The sequence below is a fragment of the Meleagris gallopavo genome, chromosome 11, assembly GCF_905368555.1.
Source record: "Meleagris gallopavo chromosome 11, MGAL_WU_HG_1.1, whole genome shotgun sequence".
NCBI classification, from domain to species: Eukaryota; Metazoa; Chordata; class Aves; order Galliformes; family Phasianidae; genus Meleagris; species Meleagris gallopavo.
In genome coordinates, this window is record NC_139414.1 from 12,577,655 (window position 1) to 12,591,585 (window position 13,931).

The 13,931-nt window shown below is 54.9% G+C and overlaps 1 protein-coding gene across 5 annotated transcripts in view; it reads right to left on the minus strand.

Annotated features, from left to right (window-relative positions):
* LOC100548148 (IgGFc-binding protein-like) overlaps window positions 1-13,931 on the minus strand; it is a 64,778-nt gene that overhangs the window by 34,225 nt on the left and 16,622 nt on the right. For 2 of the 5 annotated variants that reach the window (XM_085233060.1, XM_085233058.1), the window contains exons 21-39: window positions 13,645-13,928; window positions 13,268-13,545; window positions 12,427-13,022; window positions 11,686-12,256; window positions 11,340-11,539; window positions 10,864-11,244; window positions 10,213-10,499; window positions 9,367-9,638; window positions 8,494-8,643; window positions 7,626-7,882; window positions 7,449-7,533; window positions 7,249-7,329; window positions 6,785-6,868; window positions 2,634-2,717; window positions 2,073-2,153; window positions 1,716-1,957; window positions 1,339-1,622; window positions 962-1,239; window positions 121-716 (exon numbers count right to left, since the gene is read on the minus strand). In XM_085233060.1, the coding sequence (XP_085089186.1) occupies window positions 121-716; window positions 962-1,239; window positions 1,339-1,622; window positions 1,716-1,957; window positions 2,073-2,153; window positions 2,634-2,717; window positions 6,785-6,868; window positions 7,249-7,329; window positions 7,449-7,533; window positions 7,626-7,882; window positions 8,494-8,643; window positions 9,367-9,638; window positions 10,213-10,499; window positions 10,864-11,244; window positions 11,340-11,539; window positions 11,686-12,256; window positions 12,427-13,022; window positions 13,268-13,545; window positions 13,645-13,928 (5,091 nt within the window). The remainder of the gene's footprint in view (window positions 1-120; window positions 717-961; window positions 1,240-1,338; window positions 1,623-1,715; window positions 1,958-2,072; window positions 2,154-2,633; window positions 2,718-6,784; window positions 6,869-7,248; window positions 7,330-7,448; window positions 7,534-7,625; window positions 7,883-8,493; window positions 8,644-9,366; window positions 9,639-10,212; window positions 10,500-10,863; window positions 11,245-11,339; window positions 11,540-11,685; window positions 12,257-12,426; window positions 13,023-13,267; window positions 13,546-13,644; window positions 13,929-13,931) is intronic. The other 3 variants (XM_085233059.1, XM_085233061.1, XM_085233062.1) reach the window with 3 other exon arrangements.

Genomic DNA, 13,931 nt, shown 5'->3' on the forward strand with positions numbered 1-13,931 from the left:
CCGTGGGAACAGGCTCCCTTCTCACACAGAAACTCCTGCTGCTTGCACATCAGACCCTGCCCAAAAAAGCCAGCCCCGCCTTGGAGATCCACCACGCACACGCCAGCCCCACTCCCTTACCAGCACTCGGCTCCTCTCCTGCTTGAGAATGGTAATGCGCTCTCCGTACACATCGACCATGACTTCACGCACGTAGGACACCCGGGGGTTGCCACGATGCTCGTTCTTTGCCTCAACGTTGAAGTAGGGCACGGAGGTGTTGGAGCACACTTTGGCCAGCGTGTACGTGCAGTTCCCCATGAAGTTGTGCCTCACTTGGTCAAAGGTGTTGTAGTGAGGGTCCCCGTGGACGTGGCAGATGCCGTAGGAGTGATCCAGGCACTCGGGTTTCCCATTCTGCACTCCACAGAACTGGCCGGCAGGGCACGATGCACTGGAGCACTGGACTTTGCCTCCTCGTGCGGGACACGTGCACTTGGACGAGCAGGTGTTGTCCGTCCAGAACTCTGAGCCCACCGGATAATGCTGCCCGTTGTGCCAGCACCCACACTGCTGGCTGGGCACACATTGCTTGTTGTAGAGCAGGTACCCGCTGTCGCATACACATCCCTCCACGCACGGCAAGGTGCACGTAACAGGTGCCATTGGGTTAACACATGTAGCAGGGCAAGCTGCAGCACAGGGCTCGTAGTGGCTGTTGGCTGGACACGTGATGGCTGCCAAGACAAAAGGAGAAGCAGTGAAATCATCAGTCATCCTACACTTGCAATGCTCTCAAGGAAGACAAGATTCTCTGGAGGCTTTGGAAGGATGCAATCACCCCACGGCTACACCCAGCCACCCATGTGTAATGCCTTCTGCATGGAAAGAATCACGTTGGCAATTTGACCAGCAAAGGGCGCTGCCACACACAGTGGCTAACCAGCTCAGAAAATGGGATGCTTTCCTGCTTCTGACTTACGGCAGAATGTTGCGTTCCTCCACACGGGGATCTGGACACCAAGCGCCTGGCAGGCATCTGCATAGGACTGCAAGCTGTTGCACAGCGCCTCGCGATCAAGCCCCAGCTCACACAGGTCATAAAGGCACGTGTCGAAGTAACCGCTGGGACTCAGCACAGCGTGGCACACCTCAAACGGGCTGCTGGTGTCTGTGAGGAGCCCGCAGAAGTTGCTGCTGGCAATGACTTGCTTGTCTGTCTCAGTGCATGCCGGCGGGGACTGTGTTCCGGCTGAGCAGCTATAATAACGCAGAGAGAAAGGCCCCCAGGTTATCTGTAGGCTTCTCCTGGCACCTCCACTCCACCCCTCCCCAGACCTGCTGGGGCACCACACACACCTGCTGTCGTTGGACACCTGCCAGCTGTTACCCAGGCTGGTGGAGTCTGGCTCCAGCACTCCGTCCGGGTTCAGGAAGTCGTCTGCTGCCATCCCGTTGTAGTTGCCACACATGCCACAAACCTTCTCCCCAAAGGTGCTTGGAAGCGTCACCTCCACCCGATGGTTCCCATCAAACTTCACACTCAAGCCAAAGTCTGTTGTGACCATGGTGTAGAACCCGCTGGACGAGACCTGCACGCCCACAGATGGGGTGCAGGGCAGCACCTCTGGCTCTCCGTTGACCTGGAAGGACAGAAACCAAGACAGGGTTGGAGCATTCCCTTTGGCACGGCTCTCTCTCTGCACCGCCCCGCCATTGCTCCCCTTTGTGCTTACCGTCACCACACCATCCTTCCCAAGCCTTATGTGCTGGCCGTACACATCAACGTCCACGTACTGGACGTAGGACACGCGAGTGTTGCCTCCTCTGTGCTCGTTGGCCGCCTCCACGTTGAAGTAGGGCAGCGAGCTGTTGCTCTCGCACAGCTTGGAGAGGGTGTAGGTGCAGTTGCCCATGAAGTGGTGGATTTGATTGTCAAACGTGTGGTAGTGAGGGTCTCCCTCCACCACACAAGTTCCTGACAAAGGAAACACCAGAGAAACCTTTCAGTTATCAACACCACCTTCTAGCGCTTCTCCCCTTCCTACAGTGGTAAAAGCACTGCGTCCCAACAACCGCTCTCCTCCATTCACCTGAGCCTGGCTGTGGTGTTGGTGTGGAGGTTCCTGTCCCAGGTGTGGTGGTGCCAGGGCGTGGAGTTGGGGTCACATCGCCTGCAAAAGACACAGTGGCACATACCAGTCAATGCTGCTTGCACACGTCCTGCTCAAGGCAAAAAACTCATTGACTTCCACCCCGGGTATTGCACAGCGTTCATTGCTCAAGGCTTCTTCCTTTCTCCCTCAATTTCATCAGGGTCCCCCAGCCTTCTTCTCTCCACCTCTTCTGGTGCTACCTTGCTGAGTCTCCCGGGAGGGATGGGGCTCTCTCCTGGGCTCAATATCACCAATGATTTCCCACAACTTGAAAGCCTTTCTAACTGATACTGCAAGAAGCACTTCAAGGCAGAGAGGCAGCAAGTCTGAAGTCTCTCTTGATGTGCAGTGTGGTACCACGGCCCAGCCTCCCTCTGGAAATGCTTGCCTTCATATAGGCAAAAAGCTACCAATACAACAGGCTAGGCCGTTTCCTGAAGAATATCTGCAAAACATATGTCAGAAACAGTACAGAATGCTCACAGGTCGTGACAATACCTGAGCTTGGTGTGGTTGTTGTTGGCTGTGGAGGTGGCGTAGTGATGTCTGGCGAGGGTGTCCCAGGTTTTGGTGTTGATGGACCTGTTGCAAGAGAGAGGTAGTGGAGATGAGAATCAACATGGCAGTTTTCTTCCCAGCTGCCAGTGTACCATTCCCAAGCAGCCCAGTGCCACGAAAGTGAAGGCAATGGACAGGGCGTACACAGGGACTCTGCTAAGAAAACTGTGCCATTCGACTACTCTCCCAGCAGCATGGCTGGGGGAAAAGGAAACCACAACCTCTGTACTACAGCCGTACCAATCCGTAGCCATCAGACCTGAAGGAAATCTGCAAAACATATGTCAGAAACAGTACAGAACGGGCACAGGTCATGACAATACCTGAGCTTGGTGTGGTTGTTGTTGGGTGTGGAGGCGGCGTAGTGATGTCTGGCGAGGGTGTCCCAGGTTTTGGTGTTGATGGACCTGTTGCAAGAGAGAGGTAGTGGAGATGAGAATCAACATGGCAGTTTTCTTCCCAGCTGCCAGTGTACCATTCCCAAGCAGCCCAGTGCTACGAAAGTGAAGGCAATGGACAGGGCGTACACAGGGACTCTGCTAAGAAAACTGTGCCACTCGACTACTCTCCCAGTAGCATGGCTGGGGGAAAAGGATCACAATACCTGAGCTTGGTGTGGTTGTTGTTGGGTGTGGAGGCGGCGTAGTGATGTCTGGCGAGGGTGTCCCAGGTTTTGGTGTTGATGGACCTGTTGCAAGAGAGAGGTAGTGGAGATGAGAATCAACATGGCAGTTTTCTTCCCAGCTGCCAGTGTACCATTCCCAAGCAGCCCAGTGCCACGAAAGTGAAGGCAATGGACAGGGCGTACACAGGGACTCTGCTAAGAAAACTGTGCCACTCGACTACTCTCCCAGCAGCATGGCTGGGGGAAAAGGAAACCACAACCTCTGTACTACAGCCGTACCATACCGTAGCCATCAACCCTGAAGGAAATCTGCAAAACATATCTCAGAAACAGTACAGAACGGGCACAGGTCGTGACAATACCTGAGCTTGGTGTGGTTGTTGTTGGGTGTGGAGGCGGTGTAGTGATGTCTGGCGAGGGTGTCCCAGGTTTTGGTGTTGATGGACCTGTTGCAAGAGAGAGGTAGTGGAGATGAGAATCAACATGGCAGTTTTCTTCCCAGCTGCCAGTGTACCATTCCCAAGTAGCCCAGTGCTACGAAAGCGAAGGCACTGGACAGGCTTGACAGGGCGTACACAATGGACTCTGCTAAGAAAACTGTGCCACTCGACTACTCTCCCAGCAGCATGGCTGGGGGAAAAGGAAACCACAACCTCTGTACTACAGCCGTACCATACCGTAGCCATCAACCCTGAAGGAAATCTGCAAAACATATGTCAGAAACAGTACAGAACGGGCACAGGTCATGACAATACCTGAGCTTGGTGTGGTTGTTGTTGGGTGTGGAGGCGGCGTAGTGATGTCTGGCGAGGGTGTCCCAGGTTTTGGTGTTGATGGACCTGTTGCAAGAGAGAGGTAGTGGAGATGAGAATCAACATGGCAGTTTTCTTCCCAGCTGCCAGTGTACCATTCCCAAGCAGCCCAGTGCTACGAAAGTGAAGGCACTGGACAGGGCGTACACAGGGACTCTGCTAAGAAAACTGTGCCACTCGACTACTCTCCCAGTAGCATGGCTGGGGGAAAAGGAAACCACAACCTCTGTACTACAGCCGTACCATACCGTAGCCATCAGCCCTGAAGGAAATCTGCAAAACATATCTCAGAAACAGTACAGAATGGGCACAGGTCATGACAATACCTGAGCTTGGTGTGGTTGTTGTTGGGTGTGGAGGCGGTGTAGTGATGTCTGGCGAGGGTGTCCCAGGTTTTGGTGTTGATGGACCTGTTGCAAGAGAGAGGTAGTGGAGATGAGAATCAACATGGCAGTTTTCTTCCCAGCTGCCAGTGTACCATTCCCAAGCAGCCCAGTGCCACGAAAGTGAAGGCAATGGACAGGGCGTACACAGGGACTCTGCTAAGAAAACTGTGCCACTCGACTACTCTCCCAGCAGCATGGCTGGGGGAAAAGGAAACCACAAACTCTGTACTACAGCCGTACCAAACCGTAGCCATCAACCCTGAAGGAAATCTGCAAAACATATGTCAGAAACAGTACAGAACGGGCACAGGTCGTGACAATACCTGAGCTTGGTGTGGTTGTTGTTGGGTGTGGAGGCGGCGTAGTGATGTCTGGCGAGGGTGTCCCAGGTTTTGGTGTTGATGGACCTGTTGCAAGAGAGAGGTAGTGGAGATGAGAATCAACATGGCAGTTTTCTTCCCAGCTGCCAGTGTACCATTCCCAAGTAGCCCAGTGCTACGAAAGCGAAGGCACTGGACAGGCTTGACAGGGCGTACACAATGGACTCTGCTAAGAAAACTGTGCCACTCGACTACTCTCCCAGCAGCATGGCTGGGGGAAAAGGAAACCACAACCTCTGTACTACAGCCGTACCATACCGTAGCCATCAACCCTGAAGGAAATCTGCAAAACATATGTCAGAAACAGTACAGAACGGGCACAGGTCGTGACAATACCTGAGCTTGGTGTGGTTGTTGTTGGGTGTGGAGGCGGCGTAGTGATGTCTGGCGAGGGTGTCCCAGGTTTTGGTGTTGATGGACCTGTTGCAAGAGAGAGGTAGTGGAGATGAGAATCAACATGGCAGTTTTCTTCCCAGCTGCCAGTGTACCATTCCCAAGCAGCCCAGTGCCACGAAAGTGAAGGCAATGGACAGGGCGTACACAGGGACTCTGCTAAGAAAACTGTGCCACTCGACTACTCTCCCAGCAGCATGGCTGGGGGAAAAGGAAACCACAACCTCTGTACTACAGCCGTACCATACCGTAGCCATCAACCCTGAAGGAAATCTGCAAAACATATGTCAGAAACAGTACAGAACGGGCACAGGTCGTGACAATACCTGAGCTTGGTGTGGTTGTTGTTGGGTGTGGAGGCGGTGTAGTGATGTCTGGCGAGGGTGTCCCAGGTTTTGGTGTTGATGGACCTGTTGCAAGAGAGAGGTAGTGGAGATGAGAATCAACATGGCAGTTTTCTTCCCAGCTGCCAGTGTACCATTCCCAAGTAGCCCAGTGCTACGAAAGCGAAGGCACTGGACAGGCTTGACAGGGCGTACACAATGGACTCTGCTAAGAAAACTGTGCCACTCGACTACTCTCCCAGCAGCATGGCTGGGGGAAAAGGAAACCACAACCTCTGTACTACAGCCGTACCATACCGTAGCCATCAACCCTGAAGGAAATCTGCAAAACATATGTCAGAAACAGTACAGAACGGGCACAGGTCATGACAATACCTGAGCTTGGTGTGGTTGTTGTTGGGTGTGGAGGCGGCGTAGTGATGTCTGGCGAGGGTGTCCCAGGTTTTGGTGTTGATGGACCTGTTGCAAGAGAGAGGTAGTGGAGATGAGAATCAACATGGCAGTTTTCTTCCCAGCTGCCAGTGTACCATTCCCAAGCAGCCCAGTGCCACGAAAGTGAAGGCAATGGACAGGGCGTACACAGGGACTCTGCTAAGAAAACTGTGCCACTCGACTACTCTCCCAGCAGCATGGCTGGGGGAAAAGGAAACCACAACCTCTGTACTACAGCCGTACCATACCGTAGCCATCAACCCTGAAGGAAATCTGCAAAACATATGTCAGAAACAGTACAGAACGGGCACAGGTCGTGACAATACCTGAGCTTGGTGTGGTTGTTGTTGGGTGTGGAGGCGGCGTAGTGATGTCTGGCGAGGGTGTCCCAGGTTTTGGTGTTGATGGACCTGTTGCAAGAGAGAGGTAGTGGAGATGAGAATCAACATGGCAGTTTTCTTCCCAGCTGCCAGTGTACCATTCCCAAGTAGCCCAGTGCTACGAAAGCGAAGGCACTGGACAGGCTTGACAGGGCATACACAATGGACTCTGCTAAGAAAACTGTGCCACTCGACTACTCTCCCAGCAGCATGGCTGGGGGAAAAGGAAACCACAACCTCTGTACTACAGCCGTACCATACCGTAGCCATCAGCCCTGAAGGAAATCTGCAAAACATATGTCAGAAACAGTACAGAATGGGCACAGGTCATGACAATACCTGAGCTTGGTGTGGTTGTTGTTGGGTGTGGAGGCGGCGTAGTGATGCCTGGCGAGGGTGTCCCAGGTTTTGGTGTTGATGGACCTGTTGCAAGAGAGAGGTAGTGGAGATGAGAATCAACATGGCAGTTTTCTTCCCAGCTGCCAGTGTACCACTCCCAAGCAGCCCAGTGCCACGACAATGAAGGCACTGGGTAGTGTTAAATGAGGGGCTCTTCTACAAAATGTTTGCAATTCTAGTGTTTTTCCAGCATCACTGCTGAAGGAAAGGAGCCATGATGGAAACCAAGACGAAACACTACATAAGATATACAACATCATTGCTTTGTTCATTTGATATGAAACATTAAAGAACGGAAGAATATAAAGAGAAATCTTTCAGTTATCAACACCACCTTCTAGCGCTTCTCCCCCTCCTACAATGCTAAAAGCACTGCGTCCCAACAACCACTCTCCTCCATTCACCTGAGCCTGGCTGTGGTGTTGGTGTGGAGGTTCCTGTCCCAGGTGTGGTGGTGCCAGGGCGTGGAGTTGGGGTCACATCGCCTGCAAAAGACACAGTGGCACATGCCAGTCAATGCTGCTTGCGCACGTCCTGCTCAAGGCAGAAAACTCATCGACTGGCAAAACAAGCAGGCTGCCTTTCCCCAGGCAGTGTCACGTACCTGGACAGTATCCCTGTTCAATGGACAGATCATCCAGTGCTACGTCGCTGCGGAAATCTTCCCCCCATTCTCCCTCAAGGACAAGCTAAGGGAAAGGTTGGTTTCCACCGTTAGCTCCGGCCATACACTCCGAGTGACATTCTGCAGCACTCTGCATCAGAGAGCCACTGTCCCTACCTGCAAGTTTCCTGTACTATGCACTGTGACCTCTCCCAAGATCCATCTGTCCCCGTGGTTCCCAACGCTTTTCCAGACCTCCAGTAGCTCCCCGTCCTGAGCCACATACACCCGCAGGGCCATGGTTTCAGCCACTCCATACATGTGATACCAGAAGCGGAAGCAGTGTGGTCCCGTTGAATTGCACACCGGGCTGACCAGCTGTGACACAAAGCCGGGGTAGGGATCGTCGCCATGCAGGTAGATGTAGTAGCCATCTGAAACAAAGTGCCAGCCACGCCGTCATGCAACATCAAGCCTACACAACAGCCCCAGGGAAAAAAACCCCTGTGTGCCTTGGGAGCACATCCTGTGGCCGTTCGAGGCACGGATAGGGAGTCAAGAGCAAGAGATTGTCCTTCACTTGCCACAGTTCCCTCAGCCCTAAGACACTGGAAGGAAACCGGCTCTCTGGGCCCTGACAGCTGTATGGCTTGATGTGGGAAACGCCGTCACCCCCAAAGCATCCCCTCAATCCTACCATGGCTCTGCAGCTTTGGGGGCACTCATCAGCGGCTCCTGGAGAAGAAGCCAGCGTCCCCTAAAAGACGCTGTTCCTGTTTCCCTGAGACAGCCCGGCACCACGTTTTATACTAGTGACCCCCTTGCCTGGCAGATCATTCCCTGTTCTGATTACACCAGACTGATCCGAGGGCAGAAAAGCTTCTTTGAAAGAAGGCTCTGACCCTGGCAGAGAGTGCTACAAAGGCCTCTGGATCGAGGCCAGGGTATATACCGTTTGTATTTGCACTTAGAAGATGTTTGTCACCATCTTTGCAGAGACACCACTCTGCTTGAATGTCCACCGTGTGCTGGTTGATGTTCCTACCTCCAGTCGTGTGGTCAAAGGAAGGGCCGGTATCTGGAGAAGGCGTTGGTCCCTTGTGCCTTATCCAGTCAATGCTGCTGGACGGCTCCTGGACCCACTCGCAGAAGTCAACATCAAACGTGCAGGAGAAATTGCAGGCTGCTGGGGAAGCTGGATATGGTGCAGAAAGGAAAGCAGAGTTTTAAAAGTGAGAGTGTGCAAACCTTTCCCCAGTGTCCCGCAGGGCACACCTATATCCCTGCCGCGATTACGGCCAGGTGACGATGGTCAACCAAATGCAATTCCACCCCGGGTATTGCACAGCGTTCATTGCTCAAGGCTTCTTCCTTTCTCCCTCAATTTCATCAGGGTCCCCCAGCCTTCTTCTCTCCACCTCTACTGGTGCTACCTTGCTGAGTCTCTCGGGAGGGATGGGGCTCTCTCTTGGGCTCAATATCACCAATGATTTCCCACAACTTGAAAGCCTTTCTAACTGATACTGCAAGAAGCACTTCAAGGCAGAGAGGCAGCAAGTCTGAAGTCTCTCTTGATGTGCAGTGTGGTACCACGGCCCAGCCTCCCTCTGGAAATGCTTGCCTTCATAAAGGCAAAAAGCTACCGACACCACAGGCTGGGCCGTGCTGCTTCAGGTCTAAGGACAAGCAACGCCCTTAAGAAGACACTGTGCAGGACAACACAGGACAGTAATGGAAATTCCAAACTGTCAGTCTGCAAAATGCGATGCAAAACCAGCTGATTCACAGCGGTAGTGGGTAGGAAAGAAATCTCAAATCTCAGATACCAAAAAAGGGAAGCCGAGCATTCATTTGTGAAGTAGAAATGCAAGAAATTATTAGTGATAACTCCTGAATAGAAACCAAGCCGATGCCTCACCGCAGACCGTGCCAGCGCTCCAGTCTCCCAGAACAACCCCTGCCGCAGCACAGGCTTCAGCGTAGGAACTCAGGTCACTGCACAGCTGATCCGTGCTGCCACCTGTGCCACACTGGTCATAGACGCAGCTCTCAAAGTACTCCTGGGGTGGCAGAACTGCGTGGCATGGCTCAAACGGGCCACCGGCTTGTGTGAGCATTTCACACTTCTTGTGAGCTGCCTCCTCCTCTGACGGGGAGCAGGACACAGGCGGGACGATGGTCGTGTCACAGCTGCAAAGCAGAGAGACAGCCCTGAGCTCTCAGCAGCCTGTGAACCTGAGCCACAACCTTTCTGCACTGGCAGAAACTTGAGTCTTTGTGGAATCCACGTCCCTCCTGAAGACGAGGCACACGAAGCTGCCGTCTGCAAGGGTCAGCAATGCGACCCACATTCACCGTTCCCCTCTGGGGCTTCACAGGGGTTGAGGAAAATGACAGAGGCAGCACTGAGCATGCCAACTTGGGAAGACCACCATGCCCATGGCCCGGCCTACCTCACTCTGGGGTCAGGCACGGTGAGATACAGTGCTTCCAATGGGACGCAGGGCTCTGCACAGAGGAAACTGAGGGCCCCAGAGCACAGTGCCCACGGGGAGAGAGCACCGCTCACACCATGGGGGATGGAGCAGAGGGGAGAGATGCAAGGGCCGTATGCCTGCTGCCTTGGAGCTTTCACGCGCTCAAACACGCTTTCCCACAGCTGCCCCCTCCCCCCTTCCCCATGCCAGCCCTTAATAACCCTCCTCCCTTGGGCCACTCACAGCAAACCTCTGCCCGGCCTCCATGCAACAGAACAAGCACTCACTTCCACTCATCATCCTGCACGATCCAGCTGGCTCCAAAGTTGTTGAAGTCAGGCACAACGACCCCATCAGGTCGCCTGAAGTCATCTTCCTTGCTGCCCGTGTATGTCCCGCACAGCCCACACAGCTTGCCCTTGTGCTTCTCCGACACCCTCACCAGGAGGTCCTGGTCCCCGTTGAACTGCAGCTGCAGGCCCAGCTTGGTAGAGACTTGCACGTAGGAGCCACTCAGGGAAACGTTCACGCTGGGTGTTGGAGAAGCAGGCAGGGTGGCCAGAACACCATTGATCTGAAGAAGGAAGACAGACGGAGAGAGAAACATGAAGAGATGCCCCTCTGATGACAAGTCACTGGTCTTCGCCGCAATGCTGATGCCAGGAGTCACAGGATGTGACGGCAAGAGAAACCTTGCCCAGGCCTACAAGAACAACAGCTGCTCTACTACCGAGGGCACACCAAAAGCTGCGGCAAACCAGTTGGACGCCCGCCTCTGCGCCAGCACTCGTGTCTGCCTCACTCAGAGACCTGCCGTGCTCTCGTGTGAGCATGCCCACAGGCTCAGGGAACATGGAGCTCTTCTAGAGGACGGGGACGGGCTACGTAAAGGTACTTTGGATATCTGTGGTTGCCTGGGCTAAAAATCAGGGGCTTACATAGACGTCCTTCTTCTTGCGCAGTGCAATGTGGAGGCCTTCCATGGACAGTGCCACAGAGTTCAGAGCCGTCCAGCTCGGGTTGCCCCGATGTTCGTTGCGAATGGTGATGCTGAAGCCAAGGGAGGAGTTGTCACAGGCCGTCACCGCTGTGTAGTTGCAGGAGCCCTGGAAGTGGTGAAGCTTCCCATCGAAGGTGTTGTAATGCGGGTCGCCATAGATGTGGCACAGAGCCGTGCTGGCTGGGAAACAGCCCCGCTGGCCGTTCTGGATCTTGCAGACCTCCTCCTCACCACAGGACAACGCAGAGCAAACCATCTGGCCGCTGGCTTCACAACGGCACTGGCGAGAGCAGTTCTCGTTCACAAAGGACTCGCCTTCCTGCAGGCAGAGAAACCCCAAGCACGTCAGACACAGAAGGAGATGCAAAGCAGTGCCGTGGGAGGGGAGGGAGACAGGGCAGGGTTTCCACTCACGCTGTAGTAATTGTCCTCAAAGAGGCAGCCACAGCGGGCCTCAGGCACACAGGTGTCACCGCTGAGGAGGAAGCCAGAGGCACACGCACAGCCCTCCATGCAGGGCTTGGAACAGTTCTGCGGGGCTTGTCGGTCAACGCAGGTGGCAGGACAGCCAGTCATGCAAGGGTCATAGTAGCTGTTGGCAGAGCATGGCAGGGCTGCAAAGGGAAGGAAACATTAGGGCCAGCAAGCCCACAAGGAAGGGAATACCTTCTGCCAAGGGAAAGACCAAAGAAGTGGCCAGGGCTACAGGACGGCAGGGAGGGCCCCATTTCCCTCTGGCAATCCAAAGGTGGGTACTCACGGCAGAAGGTGGCATTCCTCCAGGGGAGCAGAGTCACACCAGCTGCCTGGCATGCGTCAGCGTAGGCTTCCAGTGCACCACACAGCACCTCCTGCACACCACCCATGGCACAGAGGTCGTAGGAGCAGGCCTCAAAGTAGCTCTGCGGGTTGATCACGGCGTGGCAACTCTCAAAAAAGCCTGGTCTGGCTGTCAGCATGCCACAGAACTGCTCGGACTCATAGAGCTTCTCCTCATCCGCAGGGCAGGGCTCCGTTGGTGGTGGCACGCCGCAGCTGGGGTCACTGTCATCGCTTGGCACCTGCCAGCTCTCCCCCAGCGCATTGGAGTCTGCAGCTTGCTGCCCGTTGGGCATCATGTAATCGTCCTCTCTCCAGTTGTTGAAGTTCCCGCACATGCCACAGGTCAGGTTGAAGTAGCTGGTGGGCACCTTCACCTCCACCGAGTGGTCAGCGTCGTAGGACACTTGGAGGCTGAAGTCCGTCTGCAGGACGACGTAGCGGCCGCTACTGCTCACGGTGATGGCTCCTCCTGCTGCGCTCACCGGCAAGGTCCGGAACACACCGTTCACCTGGGGCAGACACAACGCAATGCACCGTGGACTCCCTGGGGGCGTCAGCCCCGTGGGAACAGGCTCCCTTCTCACACAGAAACTCCTGCTGCTTGCACATCAGACCCTGCCCAAAAAAGCCAGCCCCGCCTTGGCGATCCACCACGCACACGCCAGCCCCACTCCCTTACCAGCACTCGGCTCCTCTCCTGCTTGAGAATGGTAATGCGCTCTCCGTACACATCGACCATGACTTCACGCACGTAGGACACCCGGGGGTTGCCACGATGCTCGTTCTTTGCCTCAACGTTGAAGTAGGGCACGGAGGTGTTGGAGCACACTTTGGCCAGCGTGTACGTGCAGTTCCCCATGAAGTTGTGCCTCACTTGGTCAAAGGTGTTGTAGTGAGGGTCCCCGTGGACGTGGCAGATGCCGTAGGAGTGATCCAGGCACTCGGGTTTCCCATTCTGCACTCCACAGAACTGGCCGGCAGGGCACGATGCACTGGAGCACTGGACTTTGCCTCCTCGTGCGGGACACGTGCACTTGGACGAGCAGGTGTTGTCCGTCCAGAACTCTGAGCCCACCGGATAATGCTGCCCGTTGTGCCAGCACCCGCACTGCTGGCTGGGCACACATTGCTTGTTGTAGAGCAGGTACCCGCTGTCGCATACACATCCCTCCACGCACGGCAAGGTGCACGTAACAGGTGCCATTGGGTTAACACATGTAGCAGGGCAAGCTGCAGCACAGGGCTCGTAGTGGCTGTTGGCTGGACACGTGATGGCTGCCAAGACAAAAGGAGAAGCAGTGAAATCATCAGTCATCCTACACTTGCAATGCTCTCAAGGAAGACAAGATTCTCTGGAGGCTTTGGAAGGATGCAATCACCCCACGGCTACACCCAGCCACCCATGTGTAATGCCTTCTGCATGGAAAGAATCACGTTGGCAATTTGACCAGCAAAGGGCGCTGCCACACACAGTGGCTAACCAGCTCAGAAAATGGGATGCTTTCCTGCTTCTGACTTACGGCAGAATGTTGCGTTCCTCCACACGGGGATCTGGACACCAAGCGCCTGGCAGGCATCTGCATAGGACTGCAAGCTGTTGCACAGCGCCTCGCGATCAAGCCCCAGCTCACACAGGTCATAAAGGCACGTGTCGAAGTAACCGCTGGGACTCAGCACAGCGTGGCACACCTCAAACGGGCTGCTGGTGTCTGTGAGGAGCCCGCAGAAGTTGCTGCTGGCAATGACTTGCTTGTCTGTCTCAGTGCATGCCGGCGGGGACTGTGTTCCGGCTGAGCAGCTATAATAACGCAGAGAGAAAGGCCCCCAGGTTATCTGTAGGCTTCTCCTGGCACCTCCACTCCACCCCTCCCCAGACCTGCTGGGGCACCACACACACCTGCTGTCGTTGGACACCTGCCAGCTGTTACCCAGGCTGGTGGAGTCTGGCTCCAGCACTCCGTCCGGGTTCAGGAAGTCGTCTGCTGCCATCCCGTTGTAGTTGCCACACATGCCACAAACCTTCTCCCCAAAGGTGCTTGGAAGCGTCACCTCCACCCGATGGTTCCCATCAAACTTCACACTCAAGCCAAAGTCTGTTGTGACCATGGTGTAGAACCCGCTGGACGAGACCTGCACGCCCACAGATGGGGTGCAGGGCAGCACCTCTGGCTCTCCGTTGACCTG